This window comes from Neodiprion virginianus, chromosome 4 (assembly GCF_021901495.1).
Source record: "Neodiprion virginianus isolate iyNeoVirg1 chromosome 4, iyNeoVirg1.1, whole genome shotgun sequence".
In the NCBI taxonomy this organism is placed as follows: domain Eukaryota; kingdom Metazoa; phylum Arthropoda; class Insecta; order Hymenoptera; family Diprionidae; genus Neodiprion; species Neodiprion virginianus.
Window position 1 is genome coordinate 3,614,884 of NC_060880.1, and position 25,664 is coordinate 3,640,547.

A 25,664-nucleotide genomic window follows, 5' to 3' on the forward strand; every position below is an offset into this window, starting at 1 on the left:
CAGGGTAAGACGCAAGAGACGAAACAAGCCCATCTTGTCTACAATGTTTTCTACTTACACGCAGAAATAGTCTTGGAATAAATCTATACAGTTGGCATCGTTTTGACAGGGATGATTTTGGCAAGTGCCAATGTCAAACTCGCAGTTGGCACCGGCCCATCCGTCGAGGCAGCTGCACTTGTAACCACCTACATCGTCCCTGCACGAGGCGCCGTTCAAGCACGGATAAGACGCACAATCATCGATATTGACTTCGCAGGTGGCTCCAGTGAAACCCTCGCGACATTGACAAATGAATTTGTTGTCCAGATCAACGCAACGATCGGTACCAACTGGGTTGCAAGGGTCGCTGAGACACTCGTCGATCTCTGCTTCGCATTGCAGGCCAACAAAACCTGGCCTGCATTTGCATACAAATCCATCTAACTGATCAACGCAAGTTGCACCGTTCTGACAAGGTTCAGATGCGCAATCGTCGATCGTGTGCTGGCACTGTTTACCTGTGTAGCCAGGCTCGCAAGTGCAGGTATAAGCATCTATGTTATCGATGCACTGACCGTTGTTACGACACGGTTTACTAGCGCATTCATTTATGTTTGTTTCGCAGGCTGGACCAGTCCATCCTGGATGACAGATGCACTCGTGTCTGAATAACTTGTCTATGCAGATACCGTTCAGGCAGGGATTTCCTGAGCACAAATCTATCTTCTCGTGGCAACGTTTACCCGTGAATCCTGGCGGGCAGTCACACATAAAGTCAGCAACCAGGTCGGTGCAGTTTGCTCCAAGGAGACAAGGCTTCTCGGCGCAGTCGTTGGTATTTATTTCACAACTTTGTCCTTCCCATCCAGGCAGACAGTCGCACTTGAATCTGCCCTGCTGAAGAGCCACACAAGTTGCCCCGTTGTTGCAGGGATTTCCATTAGCCGTGCAAGGATTTATCTGTAAAGGTAGAAAAATTTAAGCTACTGCTACCAAAATACAAATCATAAGATCCTGCGCTCGTTAGTGCGAGAAGTTTTATTTACCGTAATATCGCAATCGACGCCGGTGTAACCAGACCGACACAGGCAGGTGTAGTTATTTATGCCAGGCTCGTCCTTGCACATTGCTCTCTCGGGACAGGTGTCATTACGACAGTCGGACTTTTCCTCCTGACAATTTATACCCGAGTATCCGTTAGCGCACTGGCACCTATAGCCCTGAGGAAGATCGATGCAGCTGGCGCCATTGTAGCACGGTTCAGAAGCGCACTCGTTTATGTCGATCTCACAACGGCGACCTGAGAATCCAGCCGGACAGAAACATTGGATACCGTGACCCATCGGTACGCAAAGTCCTCCATGCTGGCAAGCAGTTGGGGTGCACTGAGCCGGCTTACACTCCTCGCGACCCAGGGCGCCACTTCTCTCCGTGTACATGTTTGTCGGGCATTCGAGACATGTTGTGGCCCCGTGTTGTGGCTGGTAAAAGTCCTTTGGGCACTGAGCGCATGGCGCCAATCCAGTGTCTGAATACATTCCTGGTGAGCATTTTGGACGGCATCTATCTATGCCTGTCGCTGCCGGCTGGTACGTGAAGCTGCTCGCTGGACAGGGCTGACAGTCCTTGTATCCTCCAATCGGGGGTTCACCAGTGTAGCTGTTTCGCGGACATTCAAGACACGGCACCAGACCCGTCGGGGAATATGTTCCGTACCCACAAACCGGGATGCAATCATCAATACTCTTGGACCCTTCTTCCTTAGTGTATGTGCCGAATGGACAACGCAGACAGGAACCCTGGCGGTCGCTGTTCTGGTAGTAACCCTTGGAGCAATATGTACACTGCTTTTGCTTCTCCCCGGCAAACGTACCGGCTGGACAGTGGACTAAAAAATCATGAAAATAGTAAATAAAGTAAATAGTTTGATCATGTTTGTATGTAGAAGAAACTATCTGACATCGCACTTACGGCAGCGAGGTACGTCATTTGTGTCCATGTTCAACACTTCGCCAACACTGCATGTGAATCCTCTGCTTACTGAAGATTTTAGCGCCCTTAATGGTGGACATTGGTTTCCTATGGATGACACGTTCAATAGCGGACCTATCACTTCGCTCGCGTAAGGTACTGATAAATCAAAGATCAAGTTCAGGGTTGAACCGCAAAAGTCGTACAATCGGGGTTGACGAACTGCGGGAACGATTGCCACTATGAAGTCCATCTGGAAATTGTTGTGAAAATTAATTCTCTCGTCATGGCAATTAACCGCCACTGATTTAGTGCTAAATACTACATCAATTTTGGATCAAGTCCGTACCTTCAGAACGTTTTCTTCGATAAGAGTTGGCATGGATTTAATGAACGTCACATTCATGTTGACATTAACCGCGGAACATCTCTGCGTCAAAAGGGTGTTCAAATTAACGTAATACTGAGCCATTAGGTCCTGATACTGTGGAAGGCATGTTCTGGTGACAGCCCCATTGGCGCGGTACGTGATTGAAGCAACGACGTGATAATCGGCCTGCTGTGTGTCTATAAAAAGTGAAGTTGACGATAAAATTCAACGTTTGATCTCGTATGTGACTTGAAAATGTAGAAATATTTATCAACTCACTTTCTGAGACGCAATCGGGAACGAGGGAAGAAGGTGACCAGCGAGTTTTCGCATCACAGCTGTAAGTCTTCGCGGGTTCACCGTCAGTAAACCTGAAACCTTGTTTGCAAGTGGCGATACATTGGAGTCCTTTGTCGCCAGGTAGACAATTGAGTGCACCGTTGGCTGGTGGTTTCAATTCCCAATCAACGCATGGTGTGGCTTGTACCGAAACTTGGAAATGGCAAGAAGCTCTATTTCCAGAAGAGTCTGTAGCGAAGACAGTGACATTCTCAAAACCGCCAATTGGTATGATGGCACGATCCGGCACAAAAGTTATTTTCACTGGTCCAGAAGCGTCCGAAGAATTGATACGCCTACGAGTTTCGTTGAAGTTTACGGTGTAGCTTTCTTGCCTCTCGACAAGCTCAATCACGTAACTCTGTGGACAACTCAGCTTGGGTGGCGTTACATCTGAAATGATCAATCGTGCGATGAGAATTTCTATACTAATCTACTATCGCAATCAGAGCCAATGCTACACTTACCAGGTACCGTAATGTTCACTTCACAGATTGCTACGTTGCCGTCGTAATCAAATGCTACGTACTTGACTACCATGTCGTTGAAAACTTGAATTGGTGTTTTAAAATTCTGTGGCTTTACTTCAAGGCGAGCAATGCTACCGCTGTTGTCGACTGCCGTTGGCTCCGTGAAGTTTACCGGTAATAAACCACCGTCGGATCCCTTTTGGACCATTATAGGCTGCTGAGGGCAGTTCTGGAACACTGGGGGCTCGTTATCGACGCACGGAGAATATCCATAGTCATATCCAAGGAGTGGTTCGACGGCAGGTTCCTCACAGCCCATCAGTTCAAATTTGAGACATGCGTTGTCCATATAACTGACTATTCCGAGGATGACAAAACGCGCCTGAACGTACTTGGGCAGTGTGATCATGGCCAGTTCTCCATAATTTCCTGGATCGCGCATAGTCAGATTGAAATTCGGGAAATACACAACGTAGTTCTCGCTTTCCGCCTGCTTGTAGAAGAAACGAATTTCCGTTGGTCGTCCGACTATATCATTAGTAACGACACCCTTCACGAGGATGGCCTTGACTCTGTATATTTGGCCGAGATCAACGCTGACGTAGGTAAATGGTTGCTCCTTGCCACACCATCCTGTCACCGAATTAAGCCTCACGTTTTTCGCCTCGTAATTTGGCCTCTCTGAAGTTGCATTTATCGCGGAGTCAGGTATGCGGCCAGACGCCAAACCCAGAGGCTTTACCACCTTGCATTCCGGCTCTCTTACGCAAGCTATAGGTCGTGGGTTTATCAGGATATATCCTGGTCTGTTGCAGCCGAATTGAACTTCAGAACCTTGCTCATAGCTGCGAGATATCTGTATACCGTCGCTAGGTCTTCCAGGGTCTTCGCAAACTGGACCCTCACAACGCAGGTTGCCAAAATCCCAGACGCCGTTAGCTTGACAACGTACCACGTTGTCGTTTCGGTTGGTCTGACCAGCTAGCTTGAATGTATTTTGGCATCCGAAGAAGAATGATGATTGGTATTTAGTATCCAAGTATTTTCCGTACTCGGCACCAGGTGTCGGCTGAGGTCTACCACAATCAACACGAGGACATGCCGGCTGAAGACCGGAAAGCCAGTAGTCTGGTAAACCTGGCTTGGGGTCATAGACGCATTGACGGAAGCCAGAAGTTGCTGTGTTTCTCAATAAGCGACCGTTGTTACTGCAAGTCAAAGTAACGTTCTCCTTGAACGGTACCAACACGCTCGCTTCGTTCGAACGAATCACCGTAAGACCTTCGTTCTTATCATCCGGCAGAGATACACACTTCGCATCTGTGGAGTTGCAAGAAAAAGATAAGTTGAGATTATCTGAATTTAATTAACCAAGATTAATAGTTATGGAATTCATTTAATACTCACATTGACATTCAGGTGTAGTACCATTCCACATACCAGTTGAGGTACAAACCACTGCAGTCGAACCTGACAGAACATATCCAAAGTTGCATTGGAATCTGATGACATCTTCGAAGTGGTATTGTGACTGTAAAAGAGAATGTGGTTTGAGCCAGCTACTCTCGGGTATTGTCCTGTTTTACCTCATCACTGTCAATCATCTTACCTTGGTGGACAAGATTTTTCCATTCTCTGGGGGAGGCAGTGGCGCGCACATAACAGGAACGCAGGTTTTATTCTTTTGATAAATGTCACCGTCACGCAGACCGTCTTCAGATTTTTCAACGTAAAAACCAGCGGTTCCATTCGCTTTGTACAGCTCAAAGCCAGTGTTACAACCGCACGAGAAACCGCCTGGTGTGTTTATGCACTTCTGATCGCACCCACCGTTGTCGACTGCACACTCGTTGATGTCACTACATTCGAGCCGAGTGCAGCCCATAACTTCCAGTTTCACACACGGAGCGCCTACGTAGCTCTGTATGCGGAACCTGATGTACTTCGCTTCGATTGGAACCGGCAAATTCAGAACCGATAAAGTCGGCTCCAGAATTCTAAACTCAACGGCTGTTCCGTCCGGATTCGTGTAGTCCTTGAAGGTGTCCGTCAAATCATCGGTGTACTGAATTCTCACCGCGGACGTAAATGCAATGTTTCCGTCAGTTCTGACCACGCTCTGAGTCCGGAAGCCGCGAATTATCGTCGGTGCCTTCATGTCTATCATTACCCAGTTCGCTCCAGGCTCGACGCTGTTCCCGCACCAACCGCCTCCGTTGTTCAAACGGACACCCTGTATTGAAAATAATGGGAATAGTGCTTGGTTGTCGTGACAAGAAATGTGGAATGCGGTATTGACTTAAGGCAAAGTGTCTCACGTTCTTTGAGTATCCGTTCTCCGAGCTTGAAACCGTTATAGAATCGTCAGGAATACCGCCGTTTATTAATCCCAGATCGCCAACCGGTCGGCAATCCATTGTTGCCGCAAAACCACTCTTACACTTGCAGCTAAATGCTCCGGGAGTATTGACACACTCGGTAGAGGCCAGATCGCACTGACTCGAAGCACACTCGTTGATGTCTAATTGATCAGAAGTAAGGTGGTCATGTATTAATTCCATAATTTTTTGTGTAACCGCAGGCTACTCACCTTCACAAGTTGGAACATTGTTGAACTTCTGGTTGGGACCGCAGTCGATTATGTTGTTACCGGTCAGCTTGTATCCTCTGTTACACTGAACACGAGCTTCGTCAGTGAAGAAATATTCCTTCGACATGTCAACAATGAAGCCATTGTTGACAACGGGTAATATTGGGCACTGTGCACCTAGAAACAAAAGTCGAGAACCTTGATGTATGAAGAAATTAGCAACTTGACGAAGAGTACATTGAACAATCATTGTCATCACTTACGGGAACATATTGGAACATCGTCAGACCAGGTGCCATTACTCATGCAGAGGATTACAGGATGTCCGGTTCTAATATAACCTGGTTCGCACTCAAATCTCACAATTGTACCGTAACTGCGCCCGCCTCCGTTCAATATCGTCATATTCGCATGTGGAGCTTCCGGCAGCGGAGCGCATTGAGAAGCTGAGTAAGTCAAAGAATGAGAAAATTGTTCATAAGTAACACAAAATCGATTTTATTCGGCAGAGGAATGAAAATTATTAATCACCCAAGCAAGAGGGTTTGTTTTCCCATCGACCATCAGCCAGACATGAAATCTTCTCCACAGGTCTGCCGGTAGGGAATGCGAAGCCGGCGTAGCATTGGTAAGTGGCGAGACCTCTGTACGTAACGTTAGTCGAACCGATGGAAAATCCATTGTCGATCTGAGGAACGGGTCCGCAGTAGACCTCCTGGCACTTTGGAATATACGTTATAGACCAATTGCCGCCTGGCAGACATTCGGTGGAAATTTTCGACTTTCCAGTTGCAAATTCCTGACCCAACGGGCACGAGAATGTCACTACCGTTTCGAAGGCTGTGTCTCGATTCGACGCCAGTGCTCCTTCGCCTGGCTGAAGTGGCGGGCAGTCTGGAACGAAGAACGTCATGTGAGCGTTGAAAGAAGAATCCATCCTGCCGGGTTCTTTGCAAATCAAATGGTGTGGGGCACAAACCTGCGGAGAAAGTAGCCTGCCATCCGAGACCGCTATGCAGAGCGTCGGAAACGAATCTAATCAGCATCTCTCCACTTTCAGCGGTCAGTGTGATCCTTGGTCTGGTGCTCGAAGTGAAACCGTTTCCCGAGTGAAGTCGCAGGCCATTTGTGTTCGACCCATCGTAAACCTGGGCAAGATAAAAAAAAAACAACGTGACTCATCCTTGCTGAATCTTGAAACTCGGAATTTTCTTTTAAAATATTACCTGGACCACGTCCGTCTTGTGGATATCGAAGCTATCAAACTTTAACGACAGTGGTCGACCGTCTACGTTCCTCACTTTGTAAAGGCACTCCTGATTGTTGGGGTAATTGCTGAGACCGTAAGACGGCGATTCGACGGTGCCATTCCTTGCTACTATTGTCGCTTTGCATCCCTGGGTGTACCGAATGTTGAAACCACGTTTGGAGTCTCCAAGACTGGTTTTGAAGTAAAGGTAAAGCTGATTTCCCGTTGACATAATTACGCGTGGGTTGTTGTCAATGTCACCTGACAGCCTTGCCACTGATCGACTCTTGGGCGAGTCTCCATCTCTGATCAGCATGTAATCCCGATTCATTTCCAAGTCCAGGTCTTCGATCTTATTAGGTGTATTAAATAGACAGAAGTCGTTAAATGCAGGAATTTTAACGGAAAGCTTATTTTCAGCGTATACAATGCGTACCTCCAAAGATATGATCCTTCCAGGCTGGGCCTGAATGATGTAGAGACACTCTAATCCTCCAGGGTAGTTTTGGGGGTAGCCCGGTGAAGTGAGTTGTTGTCCTTGAGGAGTGGCCCTCAGAGTACCGCCGCATGTTTGAGGCTCGGTTTTCCATGACGCGCGGAATCCTTTTCTTTCTACTGATCCGTCAGTGCTGAACTTAATGATCATAAAATTCGATGCCGATACAAACAGCTTGCTGCTTAGGTCTTCCTTTCCAGACAAGGTTGCTAGGTTTACAGACTTGTCTTCGGTTCTTCCACCGACTAAAATTTGAACGATGTCGAAACTCTTCTCGGTCTCAAACTCTTGGAACTGAAAATAGATCAATCGTCAAGAACTTCTCAGTCGATGAACGTGAACCGGAAAAATTCAGACATCCTTTTATGCAGCTGATTTTTTACCTGCAGAAGAATGTTGTGACCTTGAGGTCCTTCCAAAGTCCATTTGCAGTTGCTGAGTGGCGCGTATTTCTGCGGATAATTCGGACTCTCGACGACGTCTCCGCTGCTGGCCATGTAGAACTGACAATTTGCCGGGCAGTCAAGTTCATCGGACAGATCACCGCAGTCGTCTTGTTTGTCGCACTTGAAAGCCGAGTTTATGCACTTTCCATTCGAGCAGTGGAAAGACCCTGAAATAATTTTATGTTTCAGAGTGCACCGAGTGACACAATTGAATAGAGAATCCTGTGGCACTGGTTTTCTCTGGCTCAATTACCTGCAGGACAAGCTCGAGCTCGGCACATAAATGGCAACAAGGACTCGCACGTGGTCAACGCCCAGGATTGCTGCTCGTCGGAGATCGAAACGTCAACGCATTCCCCGGACTGTGGATTTGGCTGCTTTAGAGCCCAGAAACCTGAACACAGTTTGAAAGGTATGATTTTCTGAAAATTGGGCTCAGTGACGATGCGAGTCAAATGTGAACAAGGATGAGAAAATCTTGGTGCCTTGAAATAATTGTTTGGAAATCTTTTCCTATCGATTTTCACGGTACGTTGTTAATTGTTTTCCAATTGCTGGCTACGAATTCGACCTTGAAATTGCAAATTTTTAACTAAGACGACTCATGAGATTTTGATAAGCATGAATTTGGGTCAATGGTCCACGTAATAAAGAACTGCGTAACTTCGAGGATAATTTCTAGTTAACAACTTCGGTCAAAGTTTTACAGCAATGATATTGAAGTAGTCGAAGCTGAAAAATGTCCGTGTGCTGGCTCTCCAGCATTCAATCCATGCAGCATTATGCTCTCCGGTACATGTTGTAAGTCTGATTGCCTCCCCCGTGACTGTTCCGTGTAAGCAACGCCCCCTTAGATTATATCGCAGCATAATTGCGAGTGGGTGGGCTTGCCCGAGTAGACATAAGTATATAAGATGGATAGAACGTTGTACGGACCAGCATATTGAGAGACGAGCATTCCAGCGGCCGATTCCAGGGTGTTGGTTCTGAGATCGTCAAGAGAGGCGAGACCGAGCCAGAAGTTGTTCAAATTGCGACCGACCATACCAGCGGTCATGTTGTTCTCCGCGTAGGACTCGACGACCATCATTTCGCTGCCGTACCTGCGAATATCGAGGGATCAGAAGGAGTGGCAATTTTTATTCTACTTTTTTAATCCCTTGTTTATCCATCCAATCAGGGTAAAACGCGATCGCGTGCGTACCTGCAAGCTCAAACTACTTCCGTCATTACAAGACGTTTTTTCCTATTAGTCTTGCAGCACGCCTCGTCTTCGAACTGAGACAGTTTAATGTCTAAATTACTTTAATCGGATAATGGATCATTTTTAATACATCTGCATGTTTTTTTTTTCTTATGTTGCTTTTTGTTTTACGCTATAACGAGCCCCCTACGTGTTACGTACTGTGTTGTACTATTCCCAACACGAAAATCCCCGTCGTGCAGAACGCTGTGCCTTGGATGTTAAATGAAGCGTTACCATGGTCATGCCTAGCACAACTCTATATAGCTCGGAAATTATTTCTAACGGTTTAACACCGGCAGTCCTTATGCCTTGTTTTGATAAAAGGTTGAAGTAAAAAAATTCTTTCCTCTTATTTACTACCTCAATTCGAATCTCATCACCTTCCAAGACTACGTTCTTGGATTTTTAACCTAACAGAAATTCTGGCAAACATTCGTCTAGTTTGCGCAAATTAATATTCTCCATCTCACGCATTAGTATTCGGTTGAGGAGAATTTTTTTTTTGGCCATTACTGAAGAAGTAAATTTTTCTAAGTAACCATGTTTTGGAAAGAGTAAAACTATGCGAGAAATTTTTTTTTTTTTTTTGTTTTCAATCTAGATACAGGCTTTGATGGACCTGAAACTTTGGATTTGGACTTGAAAAAATGAAATACGCACGTAAAATTGTCGAACGATCATAATTTTTTCGTATAACATTTTAACATTATAACGAGAAAAACAAGTAGAAAGAAATAAACCAGAAACCGGTCCTGAACCAGGTTCAAAACAACCGAAAATTCCGTGGAATACTGAATTTTTTATATCATCCGTTCGTTTTTTCTCGTCTTCCTTTTTTTCTGCAGTAAATATATACAATCTACGGTATTTTATCTGAGCATGACGGGGAAAAAAATCTTCTTTAAGTTGTCACACGCGTTCATACATATACATATATTAGATATTCGTACAGATTGTAATAAACGCGATGTATGTATGAATATATACAACTCATGTAACTTGTTTGCCCGTGTGTGTGTATGTATGTAGCATGTGGAAGATATCAGAAAAGAAGGGATTGTAGATGGACGCCTGGACGTCGTCGACATGCCTGTTTTCTGGGAGGAATGACCTCCTTGCCTCGTCTTCGCTACGAGTTTCGTTTCTTTCGAGTCACATGCGTATCTACTTAACACAATTCGTACAAGCATGCGTTTACAGCGATTACACACGTACGGTATTCATGCGACGAAACGTAGTCTTGAAATTCGTTGCGGAATTGTAAAAAGAAGTAGAAGAAAAATGTCCAAATCGTTGTAAATATTGCTAATACAGAAAATTCGTTTGCACGTGTTCTCGACTAAACAAAGTCGTACATAGAAATGCCTAAAAATGTACACAGATGTATAGAAAACGCGATTCAGCCTGCAATCTGAGCAGAATAGAATCCCACTTTTTTAACCGCAGTTGAGCCGATTATAAAAGAAACGCTGACGAGACTCGATCGGCACTATCGAGGTCAACGTATTCTTGTCTGGCAAGAACCGTATAGTCCAAGTACATGTTCACCTATATAATTCCAGCATACTGCAATCACGATTGTCAAGATTACGTTACATCCGCCATGCGATTGCCTCCTCGGCAATGAATTGGGAAATAGAAGCGTGCTGCGTATGTGCAGAAATGAACATCCTTACCGTGAAACATTCGCAAATAATTAATCCAATCGCAGAAGACAAACTCATTCGCTTTATTTCTTTCCATTGTCAATTGCGAAATATCGTGAGAACTTGTACGGATTTCAAAAATGTTTATTCGTGTTAATAAAATATGAAAACAAAAATAAAATAATGAAGTGAAGGTGCCTTGTCATTTTGCGTATGGCTCCTTCAGATGGGTTATAACCTGCGGCCTGGGGCGATCGGTAGATAAAAAGGAGACCCACCGCTGAAGGTGGTCTTTAGGCCCAATAGAAATAACGGAAAATTTATCTTAGCATATGTGAGCAGCACCCTTATAGCATCAGGGACTAAAACCTTTTCCGTAAATCTTACCTCCTGCATAGCTCGGCTGATTTTTCCCAAGAATGCCTGATGTTGAAGAATTTGTAGCAGTGAATACCCCTCAGCTCCCATCCTGAAAAGGAAAGTACAAAGGATTTAGGCGCAGGTACGAAGGCAACTCCGCTCTCGGCTCTCGTTATAAGACCAACCGCGGGGCTTTGGATGTTCTAAAAACTCCGGACGGTTCTGCGACGGAAAAAATTTAGAGCGAGAAGCCCCCTGCCCAGTCGTTGAGCGGCGGATATATAACGAGCGGCCTTATAGCGCGAGGCTCGGTCACACCCTGAACAAATTCAATAGACTACAATTCCAACGCGGAGTCGAAGTGACGCTGAGGAGACTTTTAACGATATCACGGTCAAGGAAATAATTAAACACAAGGATCACGTAGGCCTTTTCTATCGGTGTAGGTACGCGTACCGGTTGCGATTGGTGACAGGGCAAATATAGGCTTGAAATATAATCGTCGATGGACGTGGATAACTGTAAATCCCGATGAAATATGTTATCCGTCCAAATTTAGCGTCGAAATACTTTATCGTCGTTGTTATGATCAACACCGTCCAATATGGCACCGATTTACAGGTTAACCGGTTCGCGGTTTTCACCGATTCACGCGAATATCGATGCACGTAAAACTCTGTGCATCTTATCAGAGCTTTGTTTCGTTGCGTTGAGTTGATTCGGAGTAAAAATCGGGACGAAAAACAACTTTTATCTCTAAATACGACGCGGTTACTTGCGCGTTTTCGCCGCCAGACGGCGCCCTCATCTTCGAATCCACAGAAACGAGTACCTATAATATCATTTTCCTCCCCAAATCGGATTTAAAATAGTGGTTACGAGCTGGCGGACGACCTCGATTCTTTTTTCAAAGTTATACTTGCCGCAGGGCGAGTCGCCGGAGCTGCAGGAACGAATTTCTTGTTCGTATTTCGTCCGGGGAAATGCGGTGACAGTGTGCCGTGGCGACCGAAAGTCAGAGGCGCGTGTACATATAAAGAGTGAACGAAGGAGATCAGAGATGTGCAGGAGGCTTCTGAGAAAATTATCCGTGTCAGGGACCCCGGCAACGAAGGTATGCTGCGCGCCCCATTGAGACACATACCTTATACCTCGACTCCGGCGTTATTGAACCGTGCCTTCAACCTGTCCCACGCCGTAATTGTTATATTCAGGTAGGTAAGCGAGAAGATTCGATGCCGAGGGTTTTTTTTTTGTTTTTTTTTTTTTTTTTATCGCGTACGTTCCGCGCACAGCGAGTCGATTTAAATGCCGATTTTTACCGATACGGATTACAAACGATGTTTGAAGTTGCGGAAAGGAATTATTTTTCAGCAGTTTATTGATAAAAAAAAAAAAAAAGACGAAAAAATCAATCTTCTTTCATCATCCGGATTCAGAGATTCTCGTACTTTTGTTATCCCGGTGACAATTTCAAAAGTCCTTTCATCCAAGAATCGGCATCGATCGCGTGACGCGGTTGGATTAACGGTACAGTTATGGTGGCGCCACTATCGAGCCATTTCATTCCTCCGAAGTTCTCCGGAAATAACCAGCCCGCATTTGCTACACGACAACCGGTACGTAGACTTGGAACGTTGGGAAAGGACCGATCCAGCGGAAATGTCGTACGGGATTATACAGCCTCCGATTTGGCATGAATCGATTGTTAATCGATTGTAAATTAATTGTCAGTTATTCAACGAAATTGCCGATCGACTGTCGTCGGTGTCGATGAACCTGCAATTGAACGACTGGAACGTGTGAAAATCATTCCCTAGGTTCTCACAGACGCGATGATGTGCCTTTTCACAGTTGAGCATAGATTTTCACAATTACCTAATCGTCGAAAAGGTCGAGGAAGCAGCTCGAAGTGCCGCTGGAATAGGAGATGATGTAGGTACGACTTTCACTTCTGGTGGTTAATCCGTCACCTCGATTATAGGAATAACGTTACGCATCGATTCGCGAGTTGAGTTTATTTGAATATATATTTTCACGCTTACGTGTCACCGGCCACAGTAATAATGACAAATCATAGTTAACTGTACATTACATTCATTCGTCCGCAAAGAATGAATTACGCGCGTTTCTTGTTCTCTTTCCTTTCTTTCCTCTTTGCAATCTTTCACTATTCGACTGTCGGATTGATGATGATGATGATAATAATAATGACTACAACAACAACAATAATAATAATCATAATAATAATAATAAAAAAATAACAATGCTGAGTATTTTCGACCATGCGAATCGAGACAAAATTCTGCGATCGTTGGTTCGGACCGTTCGTTCGGTAAACTGAGCGCGTGTTCATCGTTGTGGAATGCAGTCTCGTCCTCCCGGTTTTAAAAGTGTCTTCTTCTCGCGGCGCACGTCTTCCTTAGTATTTCTCAACGACCATGTTTTCATAGTTTGCGAGTATTCGCAGACCGGCTATTATCCAATAGCAAAATAAAACGAGCTAAGTAATTTGTCATCGAGCATCTTGAGAAACGCTGATGATGCGGATGATCGAATTGCACCGATGACGCAACCGAGTGATTGTCAGTAATATTGAAGCGATTGCTAAATTGCAGCGAGAACTATGATCTGAGGGGGAAAAAATACAACCATCAAGAAAGAGCAAAGAAAAAAACGATGGCAATAAAAAAAAAAATGCATTTGCGTCCTTGTGTCGTCAAATTGCAATTCTTCGCAGTCCCGAGAAGAAGTCTGTACGAATATTTCCAAGTATTTTTATTGATGCTGTAATTTCTTATTTTATTACGTGTTTTTTTTTTTTTTTTTAATCTTTTACATTCCGTAGTTGTAGCGTCTATTTTGACCTTGAAGTTTCGCGTTGCAGGAGTGATTCTGGCAATTCTTTTTCGCATGCCAATTTACATTTATGATAAATATTGTATACATGTATATCTATGCGGGTTCTCGACCAGGATACATCGTTCCCAAAGGTTAAATTTATCGATCCGTATGATTCACGTTTTACGATGTATAGTTTATGCATATACCTACTAAGAGAATATTATACATATTGATAAATAGTTTGAATCGATTGCTGGTGACGCGCGCTTATGATTTCCGGACATTATACTGTCTGTTGATTTCATATGCGCACAAAAAAAACATGCGTGGTTTCGAAAATTATGGAAAAGTTTATACAAGTTGTCCGACGGATCTTGAACGCATCGTTAAATTATTCCAATTAATCACGAGACCCGGTAGGGTTCAGAATATAATTAAGAATAATCGTTTGACATGGTGCAGAATGCATGATTTTTCATTTTTAAAAATCTGATGTGTTTTACATACACAATAAAGATTTATTCATTGTCAATCCCATTTTTACGTCCCCATCGCCACCGAGTTATTTTTCTACCGAGTTCCGGTTAAACGAGGCTTCTTTCGAGGCTAAGAACTAACATTTTGAAGGGTGCGTAAGAAAAGGAAGAAAAAAAAAGAAAATGGAATCAAAAACTACCGTAATTTACATATGTATTAATATGAAAATCTTAAAAACGTCAAAACATTGAGATTACATTAAGGTCGGTAGTTTTGTAATTGTAATAATTGGATATCCAAATGAAAATCCTCAAGGATCGTCATTTAAAGGTGCAACAAAAGAAAAATAAAAATCGAATCAGTTTAATACAGGTATAACTGCGTCGCGGATGCACTCAGGAATAATTACCTTGTATATAAACCGCGATAACCGAACGTGCGTCAAGCGTAGACGAGAAATAAGTAACTGGATATGTATAAAATCTGCAAGGAGGGCGAAAAAGAAGAAGAAGAAGAAGAAGAAGAAGAAGAAGAAAAAGAAGAGGGCGTGTCGTGAGACGGAATCCTGGGTATAAAACCCGCGTTGCTTCACTTCGATCCCGTTACCGAATAACTTACAACCCATGAACATTCAGCGCCACTGTCCCACTTTACACATTTGTGCCTTATATATACATATACATATATGTATATACTATATGTATTATACATATATCCGACACCTATACATATAACGGCGCAAGGAATGATGCGATGCGTGTAATTACGATTCACTTATCGCGAAAAACTAATTGAATAACCGTTATAAATTATACGTACATAATGACAATTAGCGGTTTCATTTAAGATGGCATCAATAAACGTTTAAAATTCCAAACCACGGTTGAAGATTTCTCGTCAAAATACGATCTACATTGCGCAGAACCTCATTTATAGCAGTCGTAAAATTTGCTATTCGTATATTTCTTAGTCTAGTTCCTCTTTCATTTTCATTTCACCTTATTGCATAAATATATATTTACATAAATATATATATACACAAACTTATAACACGATAATATAAATTTGTATGTAACTAGAAACGCGATAAAAAAAAAGGAAATACCACATTTTCTCCGTGCAGATTATTGCGAGTATAAATAATTCTGTCAGACGGCGATATTCTCGTCACTCTAATTGTCGATCTAAAATGCAAAGAACGGGACACAGGATCCTTGAAGGTTGTTTAAGGGTCACCCTTCAGGTCAATGCGAAGGTCATCTAAATTTTAACATCATATATTTTAACCCGCGTAATTTAGGGCTTGGCAAACGCTTATTCGCGACTTTTACGAGTTCTCCTTCTTCGGAGTCGATCGAAGGAACCTGCGGTAGGAAAAAAGAGTCGGGATGCTGCTACACGCCTTGTGGATCTTCTCTTATCCGGTTTGCGACCTTGTACTACCGCCACTTTGGCGCCGTCTGCTCGGTTGAACCGACGAACAAAATCCCCCATTGTATCCCTTGTTTCCCTTCTCATCTTCAGCTTTTTATCATCTAACCTTTTTATCCCCCTGCAATTTCCTGCAGGTAAATTCTTCCGTGACCCTTGTGCATAACCTTCCCGTTTTTATCTACGCTATACATATAATAGTTTTCCCATTTTATGATAATTTTCTTTTTTCACTATGCCCTTGGAGATCGGACGGTTTTTTTATACGTACCATTTGGACACGTGAATATGTTCGACGCCGAAGCCTGAAATCAAGAACGAAGATATTTAGTTATTATCGAGTTTCACGCCAGAAATGCAGGGAAATTATAATCGATGAATAAAGGAGGAAAAATGGCGAAGAATTAAGTCACATCGGCATGTGAGAGAAACTGCACAAAGATTTCACGTGCGAGATTTTATTGGGGCTAATCAATTTTATTTTTGGAGAAGATGTGCCGGATATGCTTGCAAGGTATTTTTATATCGCCTTTTACAGACGCGGTTTTGCGTTTGTTTTTCACCGCAATTTTTTACGCTTAAGGTAAACGATAAAATTATTACATTCTTGGTCTTCGAAAGTGTACAACATAAACATTTTACTGTTACGACGATACTCGCTCGATGCGGCTTCCAGGGATGAATTTAATCGGGAAATCCGAAACCCATAGTCACCGTAATTATCGGTACGCCTGTTAATCCGTTGGCGAAAGCGATTCAAACGTATTTTTATTCACCAATTTTGTATCTATACTCGTTTGAAGGAGTTGCGGTGATTTACGTATTCTGCAGAAAAACAAAGTTTCTCAGTAAAAATTTAACGGTGATACGTCGAGTTAGAATTATTCGAAAAACTTGTCGATTAGCGATGGTCACTGAGCTAAGAATGATCCATGCATCGATTAATCCAGTCAATAAAATCGAAAAAATAACTCTTGTCCGATTCCTATATGGAAGAGATTAATTTTTGTCTGAAAATATTCTCCGCGACAGAGATTATAAAGATATTCAATCGTGTCCACGCGTCTTGTGAAATGTTTCGATATTCTTTTACAACCGCTGGACCGCTTATCTCGCGGCAAATATTCATGCTGCATGCAACCGCGGTTGAAGCCGGTCGGCAGTAAAGGGACAAGGAACGAACGAACGGTCATAAGAGCAGGTATTGCAGACGGGTTTACTTTCACTCTGTGTATCTACACTCACAGATCCGGTACAACAGCCGCGGAATCGCGCCTCACACTTTGTCTCACAATCGACAACAAACGAAACAATGCGAGTGTGATAAATACAACGATCATTAACCGACGAACGTGCGTACGTAAGATGAAATAACGTTTGTATCGTTGTTTTTTGCTTAATATTTCGGTAGTCGATATAAATATGTTGATAATTGCACTTCGAATCAGGTGCGTGGAGTTCATAAAATCAACTTAATAACGATTTTCGAGTTGGAAATTTGAATAAAAAGTAAGATTGAATAATAATTGAATCTGGGAACAAGGCAAACCTCGAAAATCGAGAAAACTCAGGGAATTTCGAAAATAAGAGTGAAATTTTGAGTCTGTCGAAGAAATGAACTCGTTCTTATAAAAAGTATTATCGATCTTGAGAAGAAAAACAAATTGCCACAACTTCATACATTCTATGCATATTACTTGATACCAATTTTCTTTTTCGTTTTTTTTTCTTCTTGCGGAAAATCGCAGGTTGTTATTTGCAAATTGCTAGTCAGAATATTCACTAGATAATATTAAAGGTATTGGTATTGACGTGTAAAAAAAAAAAAAATTATCATTAATCAGTTGTATATTTCTTGAAAGATTGCTGGAAAAATCCAACTTTCAGGTCGGAATGCCTTGAAAAGTGAGGTAATTTCATATTCCAAAAAGTGTACGAACCCCGAGAAACGAATCGAAATTTAGCGATTGTGACAGACGATTCGTCGAAGGGGGTCAAGGATGACGTTCGTATTGTAAATGGAAGCGAATAGGTGAACAGATTTACAGTTGTAACACGGTTTTTGACTTACGAGTTTATTTGCGGCTGCAACAACGGCGAACGCGTTGCGTAGCGGTTATTCAAACCTACGGCTCAAATGTAAAGCAAAGCAAAGTGAATCCTACGAGTTGACCGGGTACCTACAGAGCTTTGTACAGTTAGTAACGGGGTATAAGAGCCGGTCACTGTGGCCAATTGCGCTTTGTAATCAGCGATATTCAATCGGGGCCAAAGAATGTCGGCTCGATAATAAATGCGCTGCTGCATGGTTTGTAAATAAATAATGCAAACTTCAGGAATTTGCGTGTGCGTAATCGCCTAGCCGCAGCCTCTGCAGCTGTGTCTTATAATGTCAGTTCATTTCTCGCGGTTTCAAACCAGCGACTTGCGTAATATTCCGACTCGTGTTAGTCTTACTCTTTGGCAAACGCGCGGGAAAATTTACACAGGTGTTTTCTTACGCGCAGGAAAGTTTTCACTTTTGAAATCACCCATCCTTTTTTTTTCAAATTTTTTACTCACATCGTAATCACCGCTGTTGGCGAAATTATTCACTCCGTCAATCGCCTGTGTATAATAATTGTGATTGGTATATGTGCTCTGGATATATTGACGGGAGAGTTTTAAACCGCGGAGTTAGTTACGGTAGCAGGAAATGAATCTCGAGTCTTGTACTTTTATAACCGTACGGAATCGATTTTACTGCACAGTTTTCGGTTCGATGTAAATCGTGACCGTCAATTCAGAAAATATCGTACCTATCGGCTGGCTGTTTATAATTTTATAGCATAGTGAAATAAACTGTAAAAAGTGACCGAGTTACAAATTCTCGGATATTTGTTCATGTGTAAATAATTTATATGTACATGTATGTCATACCTGGGCATCGGACGGCCGGAAGTTCAGTGAGGATGATAAGAGGATGGCGAACCAGATGGTCGCCAATTCTCTAATCAGCATATTTCTGCAACAGATGAAAAAAAAAGGGCAGGAATTAAAATAACGTCGACATTGTCGAGTGGCTAGATCAATTCGTCAAGTGAATATAATTAATTGTTACGAAGAGTTGCAATGATCGTCGAAGCGATTGTAGGCGGATTAAAAACGCAACGTAACAATATAGATACAACGTAACACGTAACTCGGGAGAAAATTTCTTCACCAGCTGTCTACACGTCTCCGCTTAATGAGCTTATACTGTCATTTCCTTTTTTCAACCTTTGTGTATTATTCGCATAGCTACACGTTATACATACAAGGCGCAACAGCGCCGACGGAACACGTAATTCTTAATTACTGTACTCGATTTAGAGCTTGATTATCTCTTCTCTCGCCTATATCGTATCACGGTTACGTTACAGCAGCACCAGCTTTGAACCGACCCGCATCATGTGGCACTTGTACGTTTTTTCCTTCCCTTATTCCGCTCTCTCTTTTTCATTCGAGGCGAGTGTGTCAGAGTTTTATAACAAGAATCGGGGATTGCGATTGGCAAGACATTGTGCCACGCTCATTGCCAGCCTCGGGCGTGTTCGAAATCGATCGCTGGTCGGCATTTCGGAACCCATTTCATCGAGAAACTTACGGAAAATCGCATTTTCGCACGCGCCAAGTGACGAGAGGAAGAAGCGGGGTTGAAATTCAGAATTCGAAAAATTAAGAAAACAGTTAATTCCGAATTTTTTGGCGATGAAACTTAACGTAAGGAAATGAAACTCCGACGATACATCTAAGTTTCGAATGGTTTGAAACACAACGCTCAGAGCTCCGAAAGGGCGTAACTCCGACAAGTCGAAGTTCCGAAAATTCGAGATTGAGAAAATTGAAAGATCCGAAACAGCTTTCTTTGATTTGGATTTTCGATATCTTTACGTTTGGAATCCTGTACATTCTGATTTTTGTTTTTCTCATTTTTTACTCCCACTTGCTGAGTAAACTACGCTGTGTATATTAGTATATTTTAATTTTCGGAATTTTACTCTATCGAAACTTTAGTTTTCAGAACTTTGCTCAATCGTAACTTGAATTTTCAGAATCTTTCATTTCGGAACTTTGATCCGTCGGTTTTTCGACCATTCAAAACTTTGTTGTTTCTTCAAAGTTTGGTTTCTTCGCTTCAAGTTTCGCCACCGACTAATTCGGAATTAGGCGCTTTCGGGACTCTTCAAATTTGGAACTTTTGGATCCGTAACAATTTAACCTCTCTCTCTGTCTCTGTCGATTTCTCAGTTTTCAAATACCGATTTCTCGCCGTTTCCCCGTAACTTCCGCCACGCGTCTGATGGAAAATCGCGTTCTCGGTGAAACGGCACCATCACGCTATAATTCGCGGTTCGCCAATTTGCCCCTCGCATACATCCCGTGCCTCTCACAGAATGCAGAACTCTCGAGGCATCGAGTATTTGTTCAACACCGTCAGCAGCTCGCAACGTCGGAATCCGAGATCAGAAAACTTTCTACAGGCGCGCCTTCGGCCTCCAGCCTCCAATATATTCCACACGGTTGGCTGCTCGCCTGCAGCTCGGCCTCTTTGCTTCCACCTTATCAGTTCCTTGACCTCGGCTATGTCCACTCATCCTTAAAACACGTAGGTGCAGGATTCGGCAGATAAATTCAATCTCTGGTTTCGACTCTTCGATCCTGATTCGTCTTCGTTCGTACGATCCAATCAGACAGTCCCAAGGTTTTCAAATCTTGTCAATTTCTTCGATTGAAATTTCGGCAATCGGACCAGAAGAAGAGAACTGATTACGTTATTTGAAATTCATTGACTACGATAACTCTGTGAAATGGTTAAATTCTCTGATAAATCAATATCGTTAATAATCCAATGACGTTTGACTGCCAGAAATATGCTTACGAATGACACACGGAACAAAACAAGCCTTGCGAATGTCTTAAGCTGATGGTAAAATGGAATTCGACGTGGTTAACCGAGAGTGATGAAGATAAATATGGACAATTCGGCTATCGAGTGACATTTAATGACGAGACGTTTATGAAAAGAGCAAAAAGGACTGCTCGTTTCGTTTGGATCATCGTTACGCAAGAGATTGAAAGGCGAATGTTAATTTAACACATGGTGGTTGATACCTACTTCGCAGAGCGTGGGATTGTCTAAACTCGCGACGCAATCGCGACAATGCTGTATACGAGTATAACACATTACACACACTGCGAATACCTACTCGCGAAAGTTCTTCTTTTCGTGCATCCCGCACAGTTCTCTTACACCCGTATCCCCGGAGTACAATCGGTTTTCCTTTATGTAACGCCATTGTTTTTCAAAGGAGAATTTCTTTTTTACACTTGCGATTCAGAATCGTCGTACCGCGTACCGTGTACGAATGCATATATACATATACGTATAATAATAACCGGTGCCTGATGGGATTCACAATTAACACAGACTCCTTGTCTCAAAGCTAATCGTGCCCAATCGCTCTAGGTACGTGTAACACCGAGAAGTTTTAACCATATATATATGTATGAACACGTTTACAGTGTGATACGAAAAGTAAGAACGATCTCACGGCTGTTCGACGATATTATCTTCCTGCAGTTTCGTCGCTCGTTATAATTACGTTTTAAAACGCCTTTCGACTAATTAATCTCTCTGTATTATTTAAAGGATTTTTATTTACTTTTTTTTCTCAACATTAACATTTGTGGCGAAATTCGTCTATGAAAAATTTTACCAAATGAATGTCTCGTATCGAGGGACTGTATTTAAATGCCCGATCGAAATGGCGATGACTGCGCGGTGACGAAATGAAGTGAAAAAATGATCAGGTACCATTATGCCTGATACAAAGACCATGCAGGTCGGTCAGACTGATAGCGAATTGCCGTAAATGCCGTGCCTTCATGCAGGCACGCAGGCAGGTCCGTTAGATCTAATCAAAGCAGGAAGTTGCCGGCAATTCCGTTTATAAACAGCTAGCACGTAGTCGTTACGTGCCCCAGAACCGGGATTGGACTGACAGGAGGTATTGTAAGGTAAAATATGTCTAAACGCGAAGGCATAAAATCAGGGGTGGTGCTGAAGTTCCGATTTTGAAAAGTTCCGAAAGCGCGGAATTCCGAATTGTTTCGTAGCGAAACTTGAAGTAGAGAAATCAAACTTTGGAGAAACAACAAAGAAAGTTCCGAATTCCAAGATTCCGAAAATTCAAGTTCCGATGGATTAAAATTTCAAAATCTAATATATCCTCACACAGTGTAGTTTACTCACAATCTAAAATCAGAATGGTACCAGGATTCCGAACGTAAACGAAGAAAGATCAAAGTGGTGAAATTTGAAGAACTGAAAATTTTCCATCAATCAAAATTTCGGTGTTTCAGATTTTGAAATTTTCTCATTTTCGCACATTCGGAACTTTGATGGTTTTGTCCAAGTTTGATTTCATTACTTCGAGTTTCGCCGTCAAAAAATTCGAAATTATTCGCTTCCGGAACTTTTCAAATTCGGTATTTGGACCCTAAAATCAGAGCTTGCACAGTCCCTGGGGTTTGGCAAAAGTAAAAAAGCAGTATACGTACCTAAATGTAGAATAAAAATCGGTGCAACTGTAAAACTGTTCTAGTACCTGCGATTGGTTGCATCTAGCCGACAATTAAAACGGGGAAAAGGTTCTCCGATTCTTGTTTTCCGAGGCTGTTATGTAGAGGAGTAACGGGGCTTGGCTATCGCTTCGCTTGGGCTCGAATAATATTCACTCTTGGATCCTCGAGCCTGCCGGTTTAGCAGGGAGTCTTCAAAGCCTCGAGGAGTAACCGGTCCTAGCTTTTTTCTCCGGAATATGTCATTCGGGACTCGATGCATGGTCACAAAAAAAAATTCAAATTCAAACAATCTAAGCACGCAGAAACTACTTGCTCGACGTCCTTATTCTACGCGTGCGAATAACTTATTACCTTCGATTCGTTACCATGGACAGGTGCGGTTAATTGCTACTGCTACTCCTGCTGTTGCTACTGCTGCTGCTGCTAGGCTGATCTTCGTTAAGGGGCGAACTGGAGCGAGGAGAATATAACACGAGTCTTGAAATAGTTACGGGGTAACGAACAAGTGGTGGACATGATGCGCCTGTATTCTTATTATAACGCGGCGAGGCACGCGTCCTCGATAATTATTTATTTCATTAAGGGTATGAATATACCCGTGCTGTATAATTAACGAGATTCAAGAAATACGTATTTGCTTTTCATTGGTCACGAGCGGGCTTTCATCGATTAAAATTCTATCGTCTGTATTTGCAAGATCTTATCCTACCAAGGAATTATTTGATTTTTAAGGTCCACAGTTTTTGTTTCTGATAATCATCAATTTGGTAACAGTTTTTAAGCTTATTAAGCCTGGTCGGACGTTAGAGAATGTGATTTGTGGAAATGTGGGAACGTCGGATGAAAAAACTTTGGTTCCATTTTATACTTTGTTGTCTCTCCAAATCGTCCGTTGTGAAATTGACTTGTTTCCTTACTCATTTTGTAAATTTGCTAATGAAATTCAACTGAGCACTGACAAAAACAATGCACAGCTATTAGATGCGCTGTTGCCAGATCTATTTTATGGAAAAAAATACTTGATTCAAAATACATTTATTTATTATTGTTGATAAATAAATAATCATATCAATCCGATTAGAATTTATCTCGGTTAACATCTAAATTTAAGTTATTAATTTTTATGCCTACATTCTTTATTGTGGCCAAAAGAAAATCTAGTTTTTATTACGACTTACGGCGTACTGTCCGTATTACGTACCATAACATGCGTGTGTCTCTTCTTTTCTGAAGAGTAAGCGAATACATACGATCTTAGAATTGAGAACGAATATAAAAATTCTAAAATCATAACCTGAATATCGTGATTCCTTATTAAATAGAAATCGTTGTACATGATCAGTATGGGCAATAATCGGTGGCGTTGGTTAGACGGCTAGTTTGGGCGAGGCGTTTCATTTCGTTTCTGAATTCGTGTGTATCAACATCTGCGCGTGCGGTGTAGGTCAAGACTAGAAAGTATTTAAACAACGCAGTGCTAATTGAAGTGGAAAATGAGAAGAAAATAAAAAACCGAATTGTGAAAATGGAGGTATGGAAATCAATCCGAAAGCTCTACGGAACTAACCCAAAGAAAAAAGAGATGGTGGATGTAACCCGAATCGAGGTTTTCCTAAACTTGAAACCATGATACAAACATGTATATTCATATCCTCGCGGCATTTAATATAATTTGACAATTAAGAGATTCACGCAGTCAAGCGATAGGCAAACGTGTATTTATAAGTCATTCAAGTCATAAGTAATAACTGTCAAATGGCCAGTGGGACAAGCAACGGTGATTCTTCCTTGAGAGTAGTGAAACACCAACGCGGATGCTAACGCCAAGAATAAACTAACCGATGTCAATCTTTCCACCTCAACTGCACCATTCAGACAGATGGTAATTATTGGTGCGAATGGAGGTCGCTTGGAAACACGGATGCTGTGTGCATTGAACAATCACGTTTTAAAAACCAAAAAAAAGAATTTTTTTTTTTTAAATAACGACAGTGAAGATTTGAATAAGCAAACCGTGATGCAACCGGTCGTTGATTAGTCTTTTTAAATTGTCTCCAAATACGGGTAGAATCGCGTATCTCGGAAGGCGAGCTCGGTTCCTGTATCACGTATGTACGTGATACGAAATGAACCTATTCTGCAACGCAACTCGCATACCTTCCCACCGTACCTACAATAATTAAATACTATGGTTATGTATGGTAGTAGGTTGTGCATATAAGCGGGCTTGTTTCCAACGGGAGAAAGCTAATTCCTTTACACGGTACGTTAAGGTATGATGTATACCCACGCAAGTGTTTGACGAATTCGAATCTGAGATGCATGCCGAAGTAGTAAGAGACTTGTACTTCCAGTATTTTACTTTCGAGTATAATGAGATGTTTTCGAAGATTCTGACAAAATTATTAGCACAAGCGCGCTTTTCTAGACTTGTATTTTATTTATTTTATTTATTTTTTTTTATGTTTGTTGGGGGTTCTTTGTTCCGATACTTTGATGAACCGTCAAAAAATACTCCAATAGTTTATAAAAATGAAAACGCTTCGCATATTTTCAACCTGATATTACGTTGCAAGAGGTGGAATTAAATGCCAATGACCCGTAATGCCAGGATATTACGCCTTAGGAACCTACGTGCGATTGGATGTATAATTATTTTATCTGCATGAGCGTATATATAATCATGGTACGTATAACGTGTTACTCAACTTTGCGGGGTCACGCATTAATGAATGAATGAATGAATGAATGAATGAAATTCCTTTGTGTGATAAATAGAAATAATATATTTTTGCATGCAGATGAGCTACGAATTCTTCCATCTGTAGCATCGGACAATCAAGATGTGAATTACACTTGCTCAATCCTCTCTGCGATTTCGGCGCGCAATGATCAATGTCAATGATCCCAGCACCTGCGGATGGCGGTAAGTAGCGAATATATATATGAAAAGTAGTTCATTCCCACTCATCGGATGAGTAATATTCCCGCGTTTTACAATTCTAAGCAAATTCTATACATGTACGTGATGGAAAGAACTATGGAAACAGATACTCACGGCCGAAGTGTAATTGTACCATCGATGAATAACAAAATCTACAGACCTTACACACGGTGTAACTACGGAAAGAATTGAAAATG

At 42.2% G+C, this 25,664-nt stretch overlaps 1 protein-coding gene and 1 long non-coding RNA gene across 5 annotated transcripts in view; one reads left to right on the top strand and one right to left on the bottom strand.

The window, feature by feature from the left end:
* The window catches only part of LOC124301982 (sushi, von Willebrand factor type A, EGF and pentraxin domain-containing protein 1), a 36,594-nt gene that overhangs the window by 6,374 nt on the left and 4,556 nt on the right, over window positions 1-25,664 (bottom strand). For both annotated transcript variants that reach the window (XM_046757656.1, XM_046757655.1), the window contains exons 2-22: window positions 18,837-18,921; window positions 16,189-16,222; window positions 11,193-11,274; window positions 8,850-9,016; window positions 8,167-8,307; window positions 7,851-8,080; window positions 7,408-7,761; window positions 6,949-7,323; window positions 6,702-6,870; window positions 6,254-6,616; window positions 5,986-6,168; window positions 5,723-5,899; window positions 5,451-5,653; window positions 4,742-5,365; window positions 4,540-4,663; window positions 3,130-4,452; window positions 2,603-3,055; window positions 2,303-2,520; window positions 1,954-2,206; window positions 1,029-1,870; window positions 59-942 (exon numbers count right to left, since the gene is read on the bottom strand). In XM_046757656.1, coding sequence (XP_046613612.1) covers window positions 59-942; window positions 1,029-1,870; window positions 1,954-2,206; window positions 2,303-2,520; window positions 2,603-3,055; window positions 3,130-4,452; window positions 4,540-4,663; window positions 4,742-5,365; window positions 5,451-5,653; window positions 5,723-5,899; window positions 5,986-6,168; window positions 6,254-6,616; window positions 6,702-6,870; window positions 6,949-7,323; window positions 7,408-7,761; window positions 7,851-8,080; window positions 8,167-8,307; window positions 8,850-9,016; window positions 11,193-11,274; window positions 16,189-16,222; window positions 18,837-18,917 — 7,280 coding nt within the window. In that variant the 5' untranslated portion in view covers window positions 18,918-18,921. The remainder of the gene's footprint in view (window positions 1-58; window positions 943-1,028; window positions 1,871-1,953; window positions 2,207-2,302; window positions 2,521-2,602; window positions 3,056-3,129; window positions 4,453-4,539; window positions 4,664-4,741; window positions 5,366-5,450; window positions 5,654-5,722; window positions 5,900-5,985; window positions 6,169-6,253; window positions 6,617-6,701; window positions 6,871-6,948; window positions 7,324-7,407; window positions 7,762-7,850; window positions 8,081-8,166; window positions 8,308-8,849; window positions 9,017-11,192; window positions 11,275-16,188; window positions 16,223-18,836; window positions 18,922-25,664) is intronic.
* LOC124301999 (uncharacterized) lies at window positions 414-25,641 on the top strand. Of its 3 annotated transcripts, none has more exons than XR_006907609.1 (6): window positions 414-526; window positions 608-768; window positions 852-950; window positions 5,714-6,172; window positions 8,103-8,325; window positions 25,325-25,641. It is a non-coding gene; the product is annotated as an uncharacterized LOC124301999 (long non-coding RNA). The 3 variants fall into 3 exon arrangements; XR_006907610.1 differs by lacking the exon at window positions 5,714-6,172 and having other exon boundaries at window positions 25,325-25,449; window positions 25,531-25,641; XR_006907608.1 differs by lacking the exon at window positions 5,714-6,172.